At 35.7% G+C, this 21,389-nt stretch overlaps 1 protein-coding gene across 1 annotated transcript in view; it reads right to left on the reverse strand.

The window, feature by feature from the left end:
- The window catches only part of PTPRQ (protein tyrosine phosphatase receptor type Q), a 114,256-nt gene that overhangs the window by 14,836 nt on the left and 78,031 nt on the right, over positions 1-21,389 (reverse strand). Inside the window, exons 45-53 of the mRNA XM_087874315.1 lie at positions 16,768-16,954; positions 15,690-15,934; positions 15,163-15,229; positions 14,072-14,230; positions 12,856-13,078; positions 10,055-10,128; positions 9,020-9,119; positions 6,735-6,863; positions 3,854-3,898 (exon numbers count right to left, since the gene is read on the reverse strand). Of these exons, the coding sequence (XP_087730441.1) occupies positions 3,854-3,898; positions 6,735-6,863; positions 9,020-9,119; positions 10,055-10,128; positions 12,856-13,078; positions 14,072-14,230; positions 15,163-15,229; positions 15,690-15,934; positions 16,768-16,954 (1,229 nt within the window). The remainder of the gene's footprint in view (positions 1-3,853; positions 3,899-6,734; positions 6,864-9,019; positions 9,120-10,054; positions 10,129-12,855; positions 13,079-14,071; positions 14,231-15,162; positions 15,230-15,689; positions 15,935-16,767; positions 16,955-21,389) is intronic.

The following is a 21,389-nucleotide window of genomic DNA, read 5'->3' on the forward strand; positions in this document are numbered from 1 at the left end:
TTTTCTCTTAGGTTGTTTCTCTAAAGCAGGGGTGTCAAACTCAAGGTTTGAGTGCTTAGATATGGCCTACAGGGCCGCCCTGGAAACAGTGAAGGACTGGCCCGCAAAAATGGAGCTCAGGGAGGCCATGCAAGGCCCACCCAGGCTCTGTTTTCAGCTGCGATGGCCTCCTGCAGCTCTCTGCCAGCAAAAATGGAGGCCCGGGGAAGCCGCACGCTCCGTTTTCACTGGCAGAGGGCTGCAGAAAGCCGTTGCAGTCAAAAACAGAACCTCGATGAGTGATGTTGAGGTGGCCATGCCAATCCTGGCCACACACCCGCCCCCCCCCCGATCAAACACAACCCTGATACGGCCCTCAATGAAATTGAGTTTGACACCCCTGCTCTAAAGTATAAAGTGAGCTGCATATATTTCACTTTGGATCATGTGATCAGAGGATGAATGGCATAGGACTTAGAATGGAGCATAATGAGCCACTGATACCCTCAGGGACAGTCATTCCTGCAAGTTCCATGTCACTTAGGAAATTTGAAGGTGATAATGAGCGTTTTAAATTGCACCTAGAAATAAATTGGAAGCCCAGTGCAGCTTGTCCAGTACTAGTGTGGTGGGCCAGAACCAGTGGTGGGTTGCCCCGGTTCGTACCAGTTCGCAAGAACCGGTAGTAAAACCGGCAGGAGACTCTGCCCACTGACCCGAAGCGAGAGTGTGTGCGCGGCCCCATTGCAAACCAGTAGTAAAGGTAAGTAGAAACCATCTCTGGCCAGAACTATACATGCTGCTATGTTCTGGATTGGATGTAGTTTCTGGATAGTATTCAAGGACTGCCCTGCATAGAGCAGTAGAGCAGTAATCCAACCAGGAACTGCTGAGGGCATGAATGTGAGCCTATTTACTACTTATTGATGAGTCAGATACACAGTTGCATCTTATGTAAACCTAGATCTTTTATTCTTGTTTGATGCAATACAATGCTTAGGCATTATAAATATAGGTATTCTGGGTTATGAAAATTAAATGTTTCAAGAATTGCATTATATGGGGGTTTCACTTGAATTGTATTAAGTAGAGCTTATTCACAGGCAAGTATGTATAGGATTACAGTTTGAATTACTGAAAGATTTGTAGACTAAGATTTTTGATATATAAAGAACATTTCTTTCTATTAGACAGTCTTACGAAGGAGACTTGGATTTATTCCTATATCACCCTGCTTTACTAGCCACCTGATCTGGACAATATGTGCCACTGTATTAAGATGGGGTTTCATTCCTTGGAAATGTATGTACAATTTCACCATGGTATAATAAAATATCAAATTATGACAAATGAAATTTAATATAACCATGAACCACTTGCATGGGAATAAGCTTCCATTTCATTTCTGGATCAAGTTTCATCAAGGATAAGAGCATGAACCTTTGCATAAAAGCAATTTACTTTAAAAATACTAATCACTGATTTCTCATTCTGCTTTTCAATAGACAATCAGTGCCTACCAACTACTAAAAGAGGAAGCTCTTGCTTAAACAGAGCTGGATTGGCACCCAAACACTAAAAACTTTAATATATATCAATAAATGATATATGATTAAGATTATCAGGTTCTATAGGAGGTTAGAATGGGATTAAGTTATATTGAGTAAATATATTATGTAATGATTACAGACACACTGACTAAAAGAAATGCTAATTTGCTAAGCACTCAGTAATAAGATTTACAGAAGCTTTGTTCAACCTGATTCTTCTGGCTTTAATGGTTAGGACTTATCTGGTATACTTTATCTTAGAAAAGCTTGAGTTACAGAATCAAGGAAAATATTGTGTAGATGATTTATTTTCAACTATCCAATTCACCCAATGCTGATATTGTAACATAACTGCAAACAACAAAACTGCAAGATGTTTCAGCTTTGTGCAGGAAATCAAACTACTTTAGCCCACAAGCCTCCCATCAAATTTTGGGAAAACATTTGGATCATCAAATCTATTCTATATACAACAACAGTTTATCAGAGCTTGCAATATTAATCACATCTTGAAAGATAGATGGAGCCTTGGAGCCTAGGCTCAGTTTCACTTCTAGTATGATTTTCTTCCCTGCCCAGATTCAAGTTATTTGTCTAGATATAGAATCAACAGAAGCCATTTATTTATGTTGGCAATGGTGACCGGCACTACGCTCTGGGTCAATCACTTAAAAACTGTTGGGAATTATATCTTGTTCAAAAGACCCCACAGAAATGAATATGTAGACTAAAGGCTTAACTCATAAGCAACATGAGTATTTGCTAGGAATAGCAATGGAAATGTTATTAACAAGTTAATTAAGATCTTCATTGGTCTGTCTCTTTAAGAACAATATAGAATAATTGTTCCTTACTGAAAGTCTTTATAATTTTTTTTCATTCCCACCGTTTAGACTTTAAACTATTTCATAGCAATCTATGATATTTAAATGAATAGGTTCCATAGATCATTTGTGAATGATCTCAGCACTTTACAAGCTTTTTACAATTCAAAAGAATAATTTTGAAAACACGTGTGTTAATAATGTAAAGTAATGCTTTTAGAATAATCCTGAATTTGTTCGTTTGTAATTTTGTAACTTCAATTTATTACTGTCATTAGTTGCTGTCAAATTCAAAACAAGAAAAGACCAAAGCAAACAAAAATATAAACATTTAGCCTAATCTTTCACTCTGGATTGCCTGTCTCTGTCTTGAAATCAAGTCATGAAATTCTGTAATGTTATACATTATATTAAATAAATTATTTGTCTCCTAAAAGCTCCTAAAAATTTCTCCATTATGAATTAAATTATGTCTACATGAAAATGGCAGTCCCTGTCTCTTTTCTTCTAACATATTCTAAATGACATTTGAGCATAAGTCTGTATGATATTTGTTTTCCAACCCTATGGATTTGTGGTTATCTGGTTAGCCAGGATTCTCCTGGATACTCCTGTAAGTATTTCTGTAAAGAAGATTAGAATTTTAGATTCTGGGAAATCTAAAATTGCAAATTAGGAAAATTGCACTATGAAATTCTGAATCTTGATTATCATTATTCACAATATCATCTAGAATTTGTCTTTTATTTCTAGTAGGAAAATTGGAGTAAATGAGAATTAAACTAAAAGATGTTTTGGTCAATGGTCAATCCAAGCTTGCTAAACTTGAAATATACTATATATGAAATTTGAATCCAACTTTTCTATAACTTCAATAGAAATAAAGTATTTGGGTTCTACCTAGAAGGCCTTTTTAGATGATATTTTCACATATCACAACAAATTAATTATTGCTTCAGGATTTGCCTGGGTCTCCACAATGTAATTTTGTTTATAGTGCTTTAACAACAACAACAACAATAACAAAAATACATACAAACAATGCTTCCTTTTCTCTCATACTTATTTTTGGTCATAGTGTGAGCCTTTGACTTATATATTATTTATTTCCTGAGGGCTCTTTTTGTTGCATTATATGCTTTCAATTGTTGTTGTAATTATAAAACAGCAAATTGATTTATCCAAGCCAGGGTACCAAACACCATATCTTGGGGGAGGGGAGGGTGGTCAGGTTAGATATAGAATATTATGCTGAATCATGCATGTACTATTATAGCACTAATAATGATTAAATTGATTTTTTATGTCATCAGGAAAAACCCTGCATTGTCTCTGCAAGATACCAAAACCAATGTCATCACTAGTGAACTGATACAAAGTTCATCTGAAGTGCTAAAAAAAGTATTATTTCAAATAAAAATCAGCATAACCCAGGATCACGCAAGCGAACACATCACACTGGAAACCACACATTGAATCTTCAGCCATGCAGTAACTTACTGGATGATAAATATCTCCTTGCGTCTGAAGAAAAAAGAGGAATATCTGGAAACAAAAGCCACTTGTAATTAAGTACTCAGATAGAAATCAGCTTTTTTATTCAAATGAACAGTTGTTCATGATAATATGCACCATTGAGATAGAAATTAAGTGTAAAACTGACAGGGCTAAAAGGGTTTTCTGACTGCCTACCAAAATGAAAGTTTTCTGTTGTTGACTATTTGTTTATAAACAAGCCATCTATTGGTTTATTTATATCCATCGATTTTACAATGGGTGACTGGGCAGTGCACAAAGGATTAAAATCATCAAAGTATGATGCAAAAATGATAATATGTAACTTAACATATGTTCATGTCTAAAAATATGATATTAATCTATACAGATTAAATAACAATCCAGCAACAGGTCTGATTTAATTTCCTGTTCCTATTACCTGGGGCAGGGGTCAGCAACCCGTGGCTCTGGAGCCGTATGTGGCTCTTTCATCCCTCTGCTGCAGCTCCCTGTTGCTGGTCAGCTCCACAATTGATAGGGCTTTCGGTTAGGACAGGTAGAGGAAAAAGGATACCGCGCTAGGAGGAGACTCTTTGGTGAGGAATCAACGTCCAGTTGGCAGAGGAAAAAGAATGCCATGCTAGGAGGAGACTATGATGGGGAAACCGGACTTCCAGTCAGCAGAGGAAAAAGGATGCTGTGCTAGGAGGAGACTATGATGGGGGAACCGGACTTCTGGTTAGGACTTTTGTGGCTCTTTGAGTGTTTAAGGTTGCCGACCCCTGACCTGGGGGAAGATCCTGGTCATTAATGCATTAGTTAAAATGTCAAGCATTTTACTGATTCCTTTGCATGATGGGGCACATTCATGTATTCCAAAAAAATATTTCTTCATTTTCAAATTCCAAAATGTTGCTCCTTCACTTAAAATAACCTGTCAGTAGTATTAAGTTCAATTCAATACTGAGGTCTCTGTTCTATTATTTGAAGTAATGACATTTATTGAGGAAGGATAGCTAAATCATCAGTTTTTCCTGCTAATTCAACTGCTAAATTGATGTATTTTTTCAGGAATGGTAACATGAAGACTGCTAATTTACAAGTTAGAGTTGTGAATTTAGATTCCTTCATTTTAATAGGAGTTACTGTGTTTTCCCAAAAATAAGACCTATTCAAAAAAGCTGTACCACGTTTTTGTCCGTGCACGTAATATAAGCCCTACCCCCCAAAATAAGCCCTAATTAAATGCCTGCAGAACTGGCTGGCCTCCCATTCGGCCTGGGTGGTTGTGGTGCTAGGGCCATGACGTGAGGCTTGTGGGTGGAACTGCCCGCCTGTCCCACACCGGCTTACCTCAGGGCCCCCGCAGTCAGACCATCCACAACCTGACACCTGCCTTGCCTCGCAGCAGCTCCATCAGCCCCATCCATCAGCCCCATATGTGGGCGCCGGCTCACACGACCACAACGTAGGAGGCTAAGCGATGTGTTGGTGTCATGGCTGTGAGGTGAAGCAGGTGTTGGGGCATGGATGGCCTGGCTGCGGGGGCCCTGAGGTAAGCCAGTATGGGGTTTATGGGGCAGCTCTACTCCCTGACTCACAGCAGTGGCACTGGTGTGCCATGTGGCCTCCTGTCCCGCAACAACCAAACAGAAGAAATGGACCTCCCATGTACTCTTAAAGAACAAAGGGGAAAAAATATCCCCTGAAAATAAGCCCTAGTGCTTATTTTGTAGCCCAAAAGAAAACACGACCGGGTCTTATTTTCAGGGAAAGACGGGTATCACCATTTTGCCCAGAATGGGCACCCATGTAAATTTCTGAAATAAATCAATAAATATATTTAATGAAATTTCCACATTAATCTTCTTTAATACTGCAACATATAACATGGTCATATTAAAAACATAGTCAAAATATTTGCTGACCTACAATGTAATTTGCAATTAGTAGTTCTCAATCTCTTTACATGGAGAACTATACCAGTAGGAAAGGTTTTGGGAGCCATCACATAAAGCATGGCAATGTAGCATCACTAGTCATCCTGGCATAACTTCCTGTGTCTTCTTTCTCAGATATATATAAAACTCCCAAATTATATAAGAGTAAATTCATAAAGTTTAAGTTGCCAAAATCTTGGTGGATCACCTAATCATATGAGGTCTTTTGTGTTCTGTCACAGATCTTGCAAATGATAGCAGCAATATCTTGCTAAGTTAAGTAAAAATAGATTAACATATATTTTACTTCTAAGTAGATTCATTAGAATTAGTGGCAAAAAAATCTTCAGTAGAAGATGCTGCAGAAACACTTTTGAAGAGTAATATAAAATATTTTGTTATAATCTAGCCTTTTAATTTTCTTTCTTCCTTCATTCTTTTACTTAAATCTCAGAACAATCTGGTAAAGAAGGTTAGATTGAAATAATCCATACGGTCAAAATTATTCACGAATTCTGATCTCCTGAAACAAATCCAGAATATGTGTATCATGCTATAGTTTGAACTTGATTGCTGACCGATTTCAGAGATACTATCAATAGCAGAGAGCAATATGTTATTGCATTACTTTGAGACCAACACTATAACAGAGCATTATTAGTGCCTTCACATTTCTATATCAAAAACACTTCATTTTAGGAATATAATGTGTAATAGCAGGGCATGATACATAAAGGCACCCTTCTCTCTTATCCCAACATGGGGAAGACCAAATGATTATCTAAATTCCTGAGAGAAGTGTCTGGAGGTCACTCTTTGAAAGAGGATCTTTGTGACCTGTGCAAATAAGAATACCGCAAATACTTCTAAACAAGTAAAAGGTCACAATAGGGTCATGGCTTCAGACCTCCAGAACTACTGTTTTGCCTAAAGAGTTTGCTTACCGTGTAAATCTTTCATCCTTCATATCCAGGTCTGCCACTGTGATCAACTGGTCCAGTTTAAATTTAGTGTCAATAATTTCTGCATCCCGTGGAGAATATGTACCCCCTTCTTTTTGCTTTTGACGAATTCTAAACCAAAGACAAAGGATATTGAATAAGATACAATATTTAATATTATTCATAAACCTCAACCTCACTGGAGCATTTCTGAAACATGTTCTCCAATGCATAACTATAAAGAATGGATTTTAATGTAACTCATTCCAGGTGATTTAGCAGAGTATCACACTTCAATTTACAAGGTCCTTGAAATATGGAAACTATGCTATAGCTATTTAATAAAAGGAAAAATAAAAATATAAAAATGCTTGTTGTTTTTTATGTTTTAAATTTTGGAGATGTGATATCATTATAAAGATTTGCACTCCAAATAAATAGCAGTTTTTCATTTATTTGTATATAATAAACATTAATGTTTCAATTTTAGCAGTATAGCAAGAAATAAAAAAAAAATTATCGATGATACTATAAGAAATAACTCCTACCCTCATTTTCTGCTGTTACATCAGCTGTGTATACACCTGGCAATAGTCATACTGATTTCTCCTGTCAGTACTATCTTATTGGTCTTTGATTAGAACTGAGTTGTAATCAATTGTAATGTTCAAAGTTGCCTTCTAGCTGTCCAAAATTGGTTGCACTTTAATTAGAAAGAATTTTCAGTTTTCCAGTAACATAAAGAAAACAGTGATCTCTACACTAGGATTTTTAAATAAACCTATATGATATATAGATACACAATTGATTATGCACCATAAAGTTGGTGCTGACTCTTAGCGACCACGTAGATTTACATGTATACACGTATTTACATGTATACACATAGATTTACATGTATACAAGTGTATACATGTACATGCATTGCATACACTTTTTGACATGGGCATCATTATACAGAGCACAGAAAAGGAATAAGGAATTTTAAAAAGGAAAGGATAAAACTGCTTTTCACCTATATAATTTACTGCAGTTGTCCACTGACTGCTGTTCTTGCAAATGATGCAAATTATCCTTGATTATGCCATATCTGTATATTGCTTTGTTCATTATCTGACTTCTTTAAAAATCTCCTTTTTTAAAGAATTGCATCAATTGGACCTAACTTTCTAAACTAATACAACTTTATTTTATCCTTCCACTCCACTAATTCACTCTTCTTCAGTTGTTTGCAGTTCAATGTGTACGGTATTTTGTTTCTTCTATATGACCAAAGTACTTCAACGTACTTGTTTTTTTACTGGTTACTCACTTTTGTGTTCAGTCCACATCCACTAGCATCTATTTATTCTTAAGTTTGTCTCTTATTTTTCCATAAACACTTATTAAAAGTACCCTATTTCCAGTGCATTCCATTTGTTTTATGTTCCTCTTGACAAACACCATTCTTACTTTTATACAATAACACATACATAAATGTGCTGTTATGCATCACATTTTACTGTCCTTCAGCAATATATATTTCTATCAATAGACCCCAGACAGTACAACCCACAGCCTTTCTACCAGCATATTCATATCTTTAAATTTCTCCATCCATTTTCTCTTTAGTAAACTACCAAATTTCAAAAATTCACCTTGTTGCTCTAATTTTTAGTCATTTATGTATTTGTGGTTTTCCTGTCAAAGACAACTTAATTTTGATTAAGTTCCAGACACATGCTCCTTGTTGCATCCTACACTATTTAATATTCTTTGCAAACTATTCAATTCAAAGTAATTTTTGCATTTTTTTCATACAAGATTTTTACTGTTTCTTCCAGCAATCAATATGCTTTCACTCTTGTTTTCTTTCATTCCCCCACCCCCAAGATCTACTCTTGACACCACCAAAAATTGGTTTGGGTTGAATTAGGACAGAGAACTAAGAGATCGTCACTTCACTTCTTTCCCTAAAGAATGTGTGTTAGAAAGAATAACAGAGTGTAGCAAGACCTGCAAGGGAAGACATTTTTGCAGGAGAAGTGGCATTAACCTTCTTGTCTTCTGTCTTTGAAAGCTCATAAATTAGATCTCATTCTGTTTGCTGATTAGGTAGTTATACAATGCTTATAAATTGTTGAATAAAGTTTATGATCCCTGGTTATAATGTATTCCTTGCTGGATAGAAAGTTATAACAATACATGTTTATTTGTCAATGAATTTAAAAATATAATTCATTTCAATTAATAAGAAATTCTACCTCTAAAACTTAAAAAATATCTATTGTACCTAGATAAGTACTTACCTTGCAAATGCATAAATTACAGCCACAAGGAGAACAATAGAGAGTATACATAAAGTAACTGCAAGTATTATTTCTACAGCTCTTTCAGACAGCCCATCCCCTGTAATGTAAAGTTAGTGGTATATTAGGATTTAAACTCTGAACTATTATTAGAAATCATACACTAGTTATTACAATTGCTTCCTGACCATTGCTGCACATGGTCTTACGGCAATGATCAGTACTAATAAGTGCACCAGTAAATTTGCTAGCCTTTCCGAGAAATACTAACCAATAATTTTTACAGCCTAAAAATGGAGTAATTTATTAAATGGTATGAACATTTCCAAAAAAATGCAAGTGACCCCTAGAGCAGGGCCCCCAATCCCTGATCTGTTGACTGGCACTGGTCCATAGCATGGCAGCAATTGCCACACAAACAAATGAAGCTTCATCCATGAGATGTCCCCTCCGGTCCATGGAAAAACCTTTCTCCATGGAACCGGTCCCTTGTGCCCAAAAAGTTGGGGGTCATCACCCTAGAGCAGGGGTGTCAAACTTGATTTCATTGAGGGCTGCACCACAGTTATGTTTGACCTTGGGGGCCAGGGTGGGCATGGCCAGCCTGATTCACTCATGTCGGGGGCTCCCCCAAGCTCCATTTTCACTGGCAGAGGGCAGCAGGAGGCCATCACAGCCAAAAACAGAGCAGCCCTCCTGAGCTCTGTTTTCACTGGCAGAGGCACCGCTGGCTGGTCCTTTGCTGTTTCTAGGGTGGCCCAGTGGTCCAGATCTTAGCACCCCACAGGCCAGATCTGGCCCCCGGGCCTTGAATTTGACACCCCTGCCCTAGAGGAACTTAAATGAGATTACATATATACAGTAGGCAGTGATCAAGAGAAACAGGAGATGTGAAAGTCAATGGTCAATGCAGCCTTGTACCTTTGATGCAAAGGAGTTATCTTTATAACAACAGGGATACAGGTTCACTAGGAAGTTTTAAAAATGATTTGTACATTTCTAATAAATAGACATTTGTGATGAAACATTCATTACCTAAAGTTTTGATGGGATCTGAATAGTCTGAATCCGTATATTGACCTCTGATATTTGTTGCTCTGAACTTAAATCTATAAACAGCAAACACACAACATTTTACACACATACACACACAAGCTTACTTTATAAGTATACAGCATATAAATTGTATATATAAATTAAAGACACCAGCCTTGTAGCTTGTGACACGCTTTGCAGCTCTTTGGATTCAAAGGAAAATGGTGCTTTGGAGCATGATTGGACATTGTAGATCCATACTGGCAATTGCTGGCAATTCATGTGTGTCTTTTTCTCAAATTGCATTGCAGCTATAAAGGGCAAGTATGAAATTCCAGGAAAATGTATGTCTGCTTTAAGAAGATACCAACCATTCCTGTATGAATATCCACACATCAATGGTGGGTTTTAATTTTTTTACTACCAGTTCTGTGGGCGTGGCTTGGTGGGCGTGGCATGGCATGGCTTGGTGGGCATGGCTTGGTGGGCGTGGCAGGGGAAGGATACTGTAAAATATCCATTCCCACCCCAATCCAGGGGAAGGTTACTGCAAAATCCCCATTTCCTCCCGATCAGCTGGGACTCGGGAGGCAGAGAATGGATGTGGGCGGGGCCAGCCAGAATTTTTACTACCAGTTCTCTGAACTACTCAAAATTTCTGCTGCCGGTTCTCCAGAACTGGTCAAAACCAGTGGTGGGTTGCTACAGATTCTCCCCAGCTCTTGTGAACCGGTAGTGGAAATTTTGAGTAGTTCAGAGAACCGGTAAATACCACCTCTGCCTGGCCCTGCCCACAATCTATTCGCTGCCTCCCAGCTGATCGCTTAGAAGGAAAAGATCAGGCTCACTTGACAAAGAAGAGGAAAAAAATAAATAAGACACCGTTGCTTTAAATGGAAAAGCCAAGAAGCCTCCCAACTGATCGACTAGAAGGAAAAAATCAGGACTCCTTCTCAGCCAGGGGAAAAAAAAAACCAGACGCCATCGCTTTAAATTGACAAGCCAAGAAGCAGCTGCTCGAAGGAGGTTTTTGCTTGCAGAAGCAAAGTGACATTCAGCAGTTCATTTCTGGGTCAGCTGAACAACAAACTGGATAAGAGGAGGAATTCTTATATGGTTCTATGTTTTTGAAGTTTTGGGGTTTGTGCAACATGGGCTTTGTGTTTCTAAAAAGGTTTGGCTGATTTCCATTGTAAAATATCCTGTCTTGAATGAGTTTTCTGCCTGCTTGTAAATGGAGCCGAACTTCCGGCTTCCACTTTCTATTAACTCTAAGCACCGGTAGCTGTTTTCTTCTTACAAAGTTTCCTTTATGCAGCTGGCAGGAATGTGGAATGAGTATCAGGCAGGTTCCTTGTTAATAGCTTGATTTTTCCTTGCTTTTCTTATGAGTAATATTTTATTTGGGGAAATGAAGAGGGGGGAGTTTGATTCCTTCCCAGAGCAAGTTAGTGGTGTGGGGAGGGAATGGGGATTTTGAAGTAACCTTCCCCTGGAGTGAGGAGGGAATGGGAATTTTGCAGTATCCTTCCCCTGTCACCCACACCACGCCCACCAAGCCACACCCACAGAACCAGTAGTAAAAAAATTTGAAACCCACCACTGCATAAATCCATCTTAATATGCTATTCCTGGTATATGATGTTTTGTATGCATACAGAGAAAGAAGCACTCTTGTAATCTTTGACTTTTAGGCTTGCTGTCAAACATCAGCCATAATACTAATGACTGTTTTGAACAATATGCAGGTTGTAATACATGAATGGCTATTTTATATGTATGTGAAATTATGACTGAAATATTTCTGCACCTATATTGGTTCACACTGTCAGGAAGTTTTTCCTTAGTTTTAGGTTGCTTCTCTCTTTGTTCAGTTTCCATCCATTGCTTCTTGTTTTGCCTTCTGGTGCTTTGGAAACTACATTGCCCCCCCTTCTTTCTGGCAGCCCCTTAAAATCCTGTTGCCTATCACACTCTTGGGCAAAGCATGTGAGCCATTTCCTCCTTTCAGTGGTCCATGAAAGTGCATCTATAGTATGTAGATATAAAGTTGAAAAAAGGTGAACAACATTTTTACAGAACTATAGCTATGTTGAGGCTGGGTGTGACAAGGAATGGCTGGGAGGGGAGGGGCCAGGCGAGGCACTTCTTGACGTGACATTGAGTTGGCCATGCCTACCCAGTCACATGACCATCAAGCCACACCCACAAAATAAGCCACGCCCACAGATTAGAAATTAGAACCCACCCCTGGTCAGAACCTGTTGAAACCCACCTCTGCCGCACATGCTCCAAACCATTCAAAGCTGCTGCAAAATCCTGTATATTTTCAAATTAATTTTCTTTAAATAATATTTTACAAAGTAAAAACAGCACAAATTTAAATAAATAAAAAAGTAAAGTGATAAGTAAATAGAAAAGAAATGAAATGGAAGAAAAAATACAAAAAAGAGAAAGAGAATGATATAAAGAAGTGGTTTCCGATATTTACAGCAGTTCTAAATACATTTATAATTTATATTCTCTCTCAAAGGTCACATTTGGGCTGACATCTTTCCGTATTCTACCTTTTTAATCATATCCATATCACTACTTAATTTGTTTTGGAGTTTTTTGCATTTTCAGCAAAAAGTTCTAAAGAGTTTCCAATTCCTAATAAATATAGATATGGACTTTTCCTTAATTAAACAAGTCAATTTTCTTACCTCTGCAAATTCTTCCAAAAATGCAAATCATATTTTATTGTAAATTGCCCAGAGTCACTCAGGTGGGATGGATGGTATAAAATAAATAATACTTACACATATTGGTTTTTGGGTTTCAGTGGTCCATTGCAAATTTTTTCTTCACTTCCTGGTATCATACATGTGCTATCAGCCCCTATTACATAAATATCTTCTTTGGTGCTCACTCCTCCATTCCCTTTTATACATGGAGGATTTGGAAAGCCTTCATTTACCAAGTAAGGTCTTGCTTTATTAAAATATGCATCATACCACTTGGTGATATTGCCATCATTCTGAACTGAATTCCCAAAAAAGAGAAGTGATATAGTGATATATAGATAATAATTCTTGTTTATTTTCTTTTTTTATTATTTATCAGCTCTATTTGTGCATTTACTATATTTCTTTTTTAAGGTAATGCTTCTGATAAATTAAGTGCAGCATTCAAAAGCATACAGAGTTATAAATATATTAGTCTTTAAGGCAGGGGTGTCAAACTCACATTGTCATGGCATTGTCACATGATGTATTGGGATTCCCCCCCCTTCTGCTAAAACGGGCATGGCCGTGGCCAACGCATGATGCATCCGGCCCGTGGGCCAGGAATTTGACAGCCCTGCTTTAAGGTATACAATATTCTGTTAAAGCATCAAAAAGAATTGTAATTTTATGTACGTATAACTACCTTTAAATACTTTATCTCCATTCTTAAATAAAAAGGATAGCATATGACTCCAAATAACACCAAGAATTGTGATTTTAAAAAACCCAAATATTGAAAGCGCTTATCAAAAGTTTGAATAACTTGATATGATTCTCAAACCACGGTGTCCTCATTTCATTTATTTATAATGCAATACTAAATTTATCTACTCAGACAATTAATTTGAAAAGATTATTCATTAGTAAATGAGGACAGGGATACTATTTGATTAAATATAAGATCCCATGTTTCAGAGAACCTAATATCACAAAGTGCTGTAAAATTTATATATTTATATATTGAGTTTTTTAAAATGGAGTAAAACCAATGGCAGGAAGATTTCTGTTTTCTCTGTTGCTAGTTTTTCCACTCAATTCTTCTCCTCCTTCAAGTAGGATATCTTCTGTGAATCACATTCTTTTTACCATTCATTTTCATTCATAATTGCCATTCATAATTCATATGTAGCTCATGAAGAACTCCAAAATTCAGAAATTTCCATGAGCAAGTAAGACAAATAGAGGTTAAGAAAAGGTAGAAATAGAAAGAAGATTCATAAATGCCTTTTAAGAGGAGAACAATCCGTACCTCCTGCTTCTGCAACAAGAATTTGTATTTTCTTAATAGGCCCATGATTATCATTATAGTAGCAAACTGGCATGTGAATAGTAATTGTAGTGGCTGTGACAAGTAATGTTCCACTAGTATCATAAACTGGCGCTGGCTTTTTACTAGGTCTTGGTGGTTCTGTTTTGAGACAATAAATGCTACAATGCTTTACAGTTAAATGTGCACACAACAAATATTTTAAATTTACTATTCAGATAACTATCCCACTAGAGGAAGCTTTTAGATTTATAGCAAATCCCATCTCCCCACCTCACTTCCCCTTCACACCCTCCGATCTTAGATTCTCACAATGCTGTATTCTCTTTTTTTTTTAATTGTTTATTCTATTCCATTACTTTAGTACTGTTATGTTTACAGTTCTTTTCATTTCTCCATTTTTATTGTTGTAAGCTGCCTACGGTAGCCCCACAGTGAGATAAGTGGCAAATAAATTTAACAAACAAACAAATAAGTACTATTGAATTGAATCATAGCCATTTTATGATCCTACCACAGAGATAATTCTCAAATTGTAAATCAGTAGGTCTCTGTTTTGCTATCCAAGCACTTTTAGTCCTTTCTTTTTTAAGATAGGGAATTGTGCTTATTTATCTTTGAATAACTGAAATTATTATTGAATTATATTACTATGATAGAGATTGTGCAAATAAAACTGAGTTATGTTTCACAAGTAACTGGAAAATATGAATCTCATTCACAACACTATTTATGTACAAAATTTATAGGGCTACCCATAGTGTTATTGCCAAAACAGGTTTCAAGTTATTTTAATCCCCATTATTATTTGAATTCAATTTATACTGGATTAATGGAACATGTGTTTTAATAAATTTGTTCAGGATTTCGGTCTTTGTACACTTTAACAAATTACTCAATTCAGTATTATGCCATTTATGAAAGATCTAACTTTATTTTGATTATGACCAGATAGAGAATGAAACAAGTTATATGCTTATTAAATTCTAGTAACTAGTGTATAAAAACCCAAATGAAAGCAAGCTGATGTTATATTTCTGCAGTTACTGGCTTTACTATTTATAATAGTTTACCTTTAATATCTGTTGTTATTTTAAGCTGAATCTTTGGTCCTGCACCAGCACTATTGATTGCATATACCTAAACAAATAAAACAGTTTTCAACATGTTTAGTCTAACACTAATTAATTCATTAATTAATTATATTTCACTACATATATCTAAAGGGATACATATATAACATAAAAAGTACATGGAAAAATAATATTTTATTCTGAACATATCAATAACTTTATTGAAGCTAGTGGGTCTTATTTCTATGTATGGAACAGTGATTTTTCTTTTTGCTAATCATTTTTTATTATATATTTTGACAACTTCAAGATTATTGAAATAAAATTAAAACAGGAAATCCAACTGCATTCATTCGTTTTATAGATCTCTAAACAACAAGGGTCTATTGTCATTAATGACATACTAATTGACTGAACATCCAATAAATTTAAATATATAAATTAAAATGAATAAATAAATAAAGCCTATTCAGTTTTTTATATTTAATTTAGACGTATTGATTTTGGAGAAAAAGAGTTCAACTCACACTGATATTATATGTGTGTCCTCCTTTTAATCCCTCTAGCACGGCAGTGATTGACTTGTTTGTTCTGTCTATAATGCTTAAATTATAAACCTGAAAGATGTCTATGTCATCATCTTTATATACCATAGCTTGATATACTTGAATATTCCCATTGAGTTCAGAGGGCGGTACAAACATCACTTGAAATTTTGTTACTTCATCTGGTATCTTCTGAAAAGTTACATTGTTAAGTGGGTCCCTAGGCACTGAAAAAAATTAATAGCTGATGAAACAGTTAATTAAAAATTACTAAGCACATCTAGAGTCTAAAAGATTAGGTCTTATGGACTTTTTGCATAAAAATTATTTTAAAAATGTGACATGGTTTTGGCAATGCAACAGGATAGATTACAGAAAGAAGAGAATCATGATGTAACTTTAGAGAGAGAGGTTAAATATATATTATAAATTATAAAATATAAAATATAAATGCTATGAAGCATCAGAAGCCGTTTATACTTTTTTCTTATTTTTCTACTTTTCTTAACTTTTTTCTTTTTTTACATCTTGCTTTTTCTTTGATTTTTTTCTTTTTTCTTTCTTTGAAAAAGCAATTAAATAGTATCCTAATTTCTTAGTGAAAAAAAAATTATGCCATAGGTTTTTAAAAAGACCTTAAGAAGCAAAATCTATAGTGAATTTGCCTGTACTGTATTGCATTTGGGGGAAAATATAAATATACTGGGTTTTTTATATTCAACAGATTGACCACGGATTAAAGTTGAAGATAATAGCTGATAATTTAAGCTCCCCTGTGATATTAAGTTCCAGGTAAATCAGATAAAAATTACATGGTTCACCTTTCTTTTCAAAACAAAAACAGAGAAGCTGAAAGTTTTAGTGGCAGTGAGGGAGTTGTATTTAGATTTTTTTCTCTCTATATGATATGACACTGCATGGGATACTTTGCTGTTTTAGAGAAACATTTAAGAATTATTTATGCTTTTAAATTTTTTTTATGACTTTGGTTGTAATTTACTTTGTAATATTTATGTACTCAGGTAGTTAATAAAATGTACAAACAGAATTAGCGACTTACCTGCTTCAAAAGTGGAAACAATAATGGAAGAGCTAGACTTGCCTTCTGTATGTGCAGTCTGAACATCTTCTACAAAAGCAGTGACAATTATGGAATACCTTGTAAATGCTCTCAATCCTGAAATACTGAGGGTTTTATCTTCATAGTTTGCTTTGACAAATGAAGCTTGATAGTAATCTGTATCCACCTTTAACAAGCAGGTACAAAAGCATAATGTTTATTAGATTATTCGTAAGAAACTATGGGTGATATATCATCAAGAGAAAACTGAGTTAACAGGACTGAATTGTCATCTACCTGTGCAAGAAAAAAAAAGTGCAGAGCATGTGGGGGGTGGGTAAATTTAAGGAATAACACAAACAGACACAGCATGCATAATGACTTTGTCACGCTTTTTTATCCCAGTACTAATGCAATAAATTTTCTTTAGATCTTGTGTATGACTATATAGCGGGGAACCTTTGGGGAACCTTTAATCCAGAAATCACTGGCATAATTTTCCAGATATTTTTTTGGTAATGCATAAAATTGGAGATTGATCATGCTTTTTGCTCTCTCGATTTTTACATCTAACAGTCTTAGGACCCAAAATCAGAAAATACTCTATTTCATCATTGTTCCATTAAACAGTAAATAGAATAAGTACAGACTATACACAATTGCTATACTTGATTGCTTCTAAAGGACCACAACCCTATAGATCATCAGGCCTCAACTGAATATTTAAATACACCTGCAGATATTTTTTTTAAATTTATTTTTATATGCCGCCCTTCTCTGGAGACTCAGGGCGGCTTACAATGCGTTAAGCAATAGTCTTCATACTTTTGTATATTTTATACAAAGTCAGCTTATTGCCCCCACAAACCGGGTCCTCATTTTACCCACCTTAGAAAGGATGGAAGGCTGAGTCGACCTTGAGCCTGGTGAGAATTGAACTCGCAGTAATTGCAGGCAGCTGGATGTTAAATGCTGCCTTAGTAGGAGACATTAGCCTCCTACGCCACTCAGGCTCCTCTATTTATATGTGATGTATGTAATGTCTGAAGATAAAAACTGATAATATTGCAGGACTGATTCCTAAAGTATAAGTAGATGAAATATAATAGTTTAAAGACTAAATGATAAAATGTAGTCAGATAAACCTATGGAATTGATAAAGGATCTGTGTACACATAATAGATTTTCAATGCGGCATCTGAGATATTGAGCAAGCCTGGTTTTTGGACATCTGAAGTAGAAGGCTTTGCTTATCTTAATATTGGAATCCAGTTGTACATGCATAAAGTCAAAACGTTCACCAGAGGCATGATTATTTTTATAAGATGGGATCCTGTTTCAGAAGAATCCACACAGGATCTCCATTTCAAGTGGATCAATCAATGACGGAATTAGAAAAGGTCCCAGAAATAGAACAAAGAAAAACATTTAATAGAAACGAACACCAAAACATTTTCACGTTTTCCGTATTCCAGTTTTTTTTTCTATTATGAAACAGGAAAAAAAGAAAACAAATGTCTACAGTAGCAGTGCCATAGGGTCATCTCTACTGAAGATGCAGCTGCTAAGAGACTAAGATAGTTTAAGCATATATTTTATTTGACAGATGTGCTTTAGTGTCCCCACTGAGAGTTAACCTTAAATAAAGATTCTGATGTACTAAACAGATAGTGATTTCCTGGGATGACTATCAAGGGACAAAGTATTTCTTCATATATCATTGCTCATTATAACAACATAGGAACATAATAAGACTTCTTCCATTTTCACAATGCTAAGCTTTGTGTTCTGTTTGTCTGGTCCACAGACTATTTCCCACGGAAGATTAGCTAAGCTCATTTCATTATCATTAACTTTTTCTTAGCATGTATGTGTTTACACGCATATATTCAGCTTAAGAATAATACTGGGGACAATATGATGCAGTGAATAAAAAGCTTGGTTTTAAATCCTTACTTAGTAAAATACCACACTGGGTGGCCAAAGGCTAGCCTCAAAAAAGTTGAAGTAAATCATATGTGTTAAAGGGGGCTGAAAAATGCAATAAAAATGATATAGGGTTGGTTATCACTGAAAAGCAAGAAATACTTGATCCTTAAACAAACAAGAAAATGAAAAGAAGTAAGCGAAAGGAAGAAAGGAAGGAAGGGAGGTGGAGAGAGAGAGAGAGAGAAAGAGAGAAAGAAAGAAAGAAAGAAAGAAAGAAAGAAAGAAAGAAAGAAAGAAAGAAAGAAAGAAAAGACAATATATATAACTGAAACAGCTAAAACTAACAATAAACAAAAATAATTGCTAGAGGATTGCTCAAGGTTTTAGTGTATGTAAAGGCCTGAAGGGAGAAGAGGAGATATTCTTATTATGGGAATGAAAGACTATTTATAATATATTGGAGTTCACTCAGTAGATCATTATACAAACATTGATTTTATAGTTTAATCAATTATTATGACCAAAGATAAAAATTCAGAATAATATTACAATAGAGGAAACCATCAAATATCTCTGCTTTGCAAAATTGATATATGCCATAGCAAATTCCATTAAAAAGAAATATTTCTTAATAGTTTTTTTTTAAAAAAAGGAGAAATCAGTATATGCAGTAAATAACATTAAATTAGATAATTAAATTAAATTAGATCTAATTTTTTGTATAATACTTATGACAGTGACCAGCTGTACAAATAGTGCTTAGAGCACTGACCCTATTTGAATCACATCTTCAGAAGCTTAAATGGAAAGTAATTGGAAACTTCCTCAAAGAAAGTACTGTATTATTCGAACTATAAGATGCACTCTCCCCCCAAAAAAGTGGGTGGAAAAGTCTGTGCGTCTTATAGAGCAAATGTTGCCAAAGCCCCACCCACCCACCAGCCTCCACCCTTCAGCTTCTGCCTCCTAGCAATTTGCCTCCTTGCAGCAAACAGCAAACAGCCTGGTCAGCTTCAGCACAGCCTGATTTAGCATAAGCAGATGATTGGTGGTTGGATCAGCCTCCCAGAATACCACCGATCAGCTGTTCCAGGTGGCGGGGATCGCTGCTGCCTATCCCTGCTGCCTGGAATGGGCCGAAAATGGGACATGGGGAGGCTGAAAATGGGAGGCGCGGAGGCGGCGATAGGCGGAGGCGGCAATGCAGTGGTGGGTTCTGCCCGGTTCCGCCCGGTTCTGCCAAGCTGGTAGTGGTGACGATATGACAGAATTCTTATCTACGGTATACTTACCTGTAAGTGTAAGTACAGGTCACAAGTCATTTTTTTTCTGAGGTCATTGCAACTTTCAATTGTTGTTAAATGAATGATGATAAGTTAAGGACTATCTGTGATTATATTTAGAGATATCTTAGAATGGTGATACTATCTAAGACCTTAGGAACCCAGAGTCTTCACACTCATTCTGTGTGTTCCTTCATAGGATTCCAAGGCCATGCAGTCTGGGAGAATTTGTTCAGATTTTTCTTTTCTTTTTTTTTAAATTTATAAACTTTATTAAAACACATATAAAAACATATAAAAACATTTACACAACAAACAACATATAAATAAATTAATCTTTTGAAGCATTTGTTTCGTATTGGTCCTTCAATTAGTACAGTTATACTTATTCTTCTTAATCTTAACCTAATAATTTCCTTTTTCCATTTCCCGCTCCCCACTATTTTCCTCCCCTAAGAATTCCCCCCTTAGTAATCTATATACTATATATTTGGATTATCCCTTTCTTTTTAAATTTCCCTCTACAGATTTATCTGCCCGTAGGAAGTTATTTAAATACATATTTACATTTTTATTCTATCCTTCTTCTAATTGTATTTCTTTGATAGTGGCGTTATACCATTGGTACCACTTATTCCATATTTTGTAGTAGTCTGTCTCTTCCTTTTCCTTTAGCTCTTTTGTTAACATATCCATTTCGGCGCACTGTATAATTTTGTCCATTACTACTTCTTTCGTTGGGATTTTTTCCTGTTTCCAGTTTTTGGCATATGTTATCTGCGCTGCCGTTAGAATATGTATCAACAAATATTTTATTTCTTTAGGATATGTTTTGGTGAAGATTCCTAACAGGAAAGTTTCTGGTTTCTTCTCTGTTTGTAGTTTAGTAATTTGTTCCAGCCATTTCTTAATATTGGACCAAAATTTCTTTGCTACCGGGCACGTCCACCATAGATGGTAAAAGGTACCTTGTGAGTTTTTACATTTCCAACATAGTGAGCTGTTTTTCGGATGAATTTTAGCCAATCTTGTGGGTGACATATGCCACCTATAAAACATCTTCAACTGGTTTTCCTTGTATGCCACCGCTAATGTTGCTTTTGTATTCAATTGCCAAAGTTCTTCCCATTTCTCCAGATCTCTTGTATATTTGAAGTTTTGCATCCATTTAATCATCATATTCTTAACTGTTTCCTCCTGCATCTTATATCGCAACAGGAATTTATAAATTTTACTAATTAATTTCTCTTCTGAGTCTAGTATAATTTTATCTAATTCTTGGGGTTTTTTTTGTAAATTTCGTATGTTTTTATATATTCCTTATGTTTTGATTGAATCTGTGAGAAGGTCCACCGATCGATTTCTCTATTTAAATCTGTTTCCAATTGTTGTTTAGTTTTCAATTTCCCT

Source organism: Pantherophis guttatus, chromosome 7 (genome assembly GCF_059756535.1).
Source record: "Pantherophis guttatus breed Tessera chromosome 7, ASM5975653v1, whole genome shotgun sequence".
In the NCBI taxonomy this organism is placed as follows: Eukaryota; Metazoa; Chordata; class Lepidosauria; order Squamata; family Colubridae; genus Pantherophis; species Pantherophis guttatus.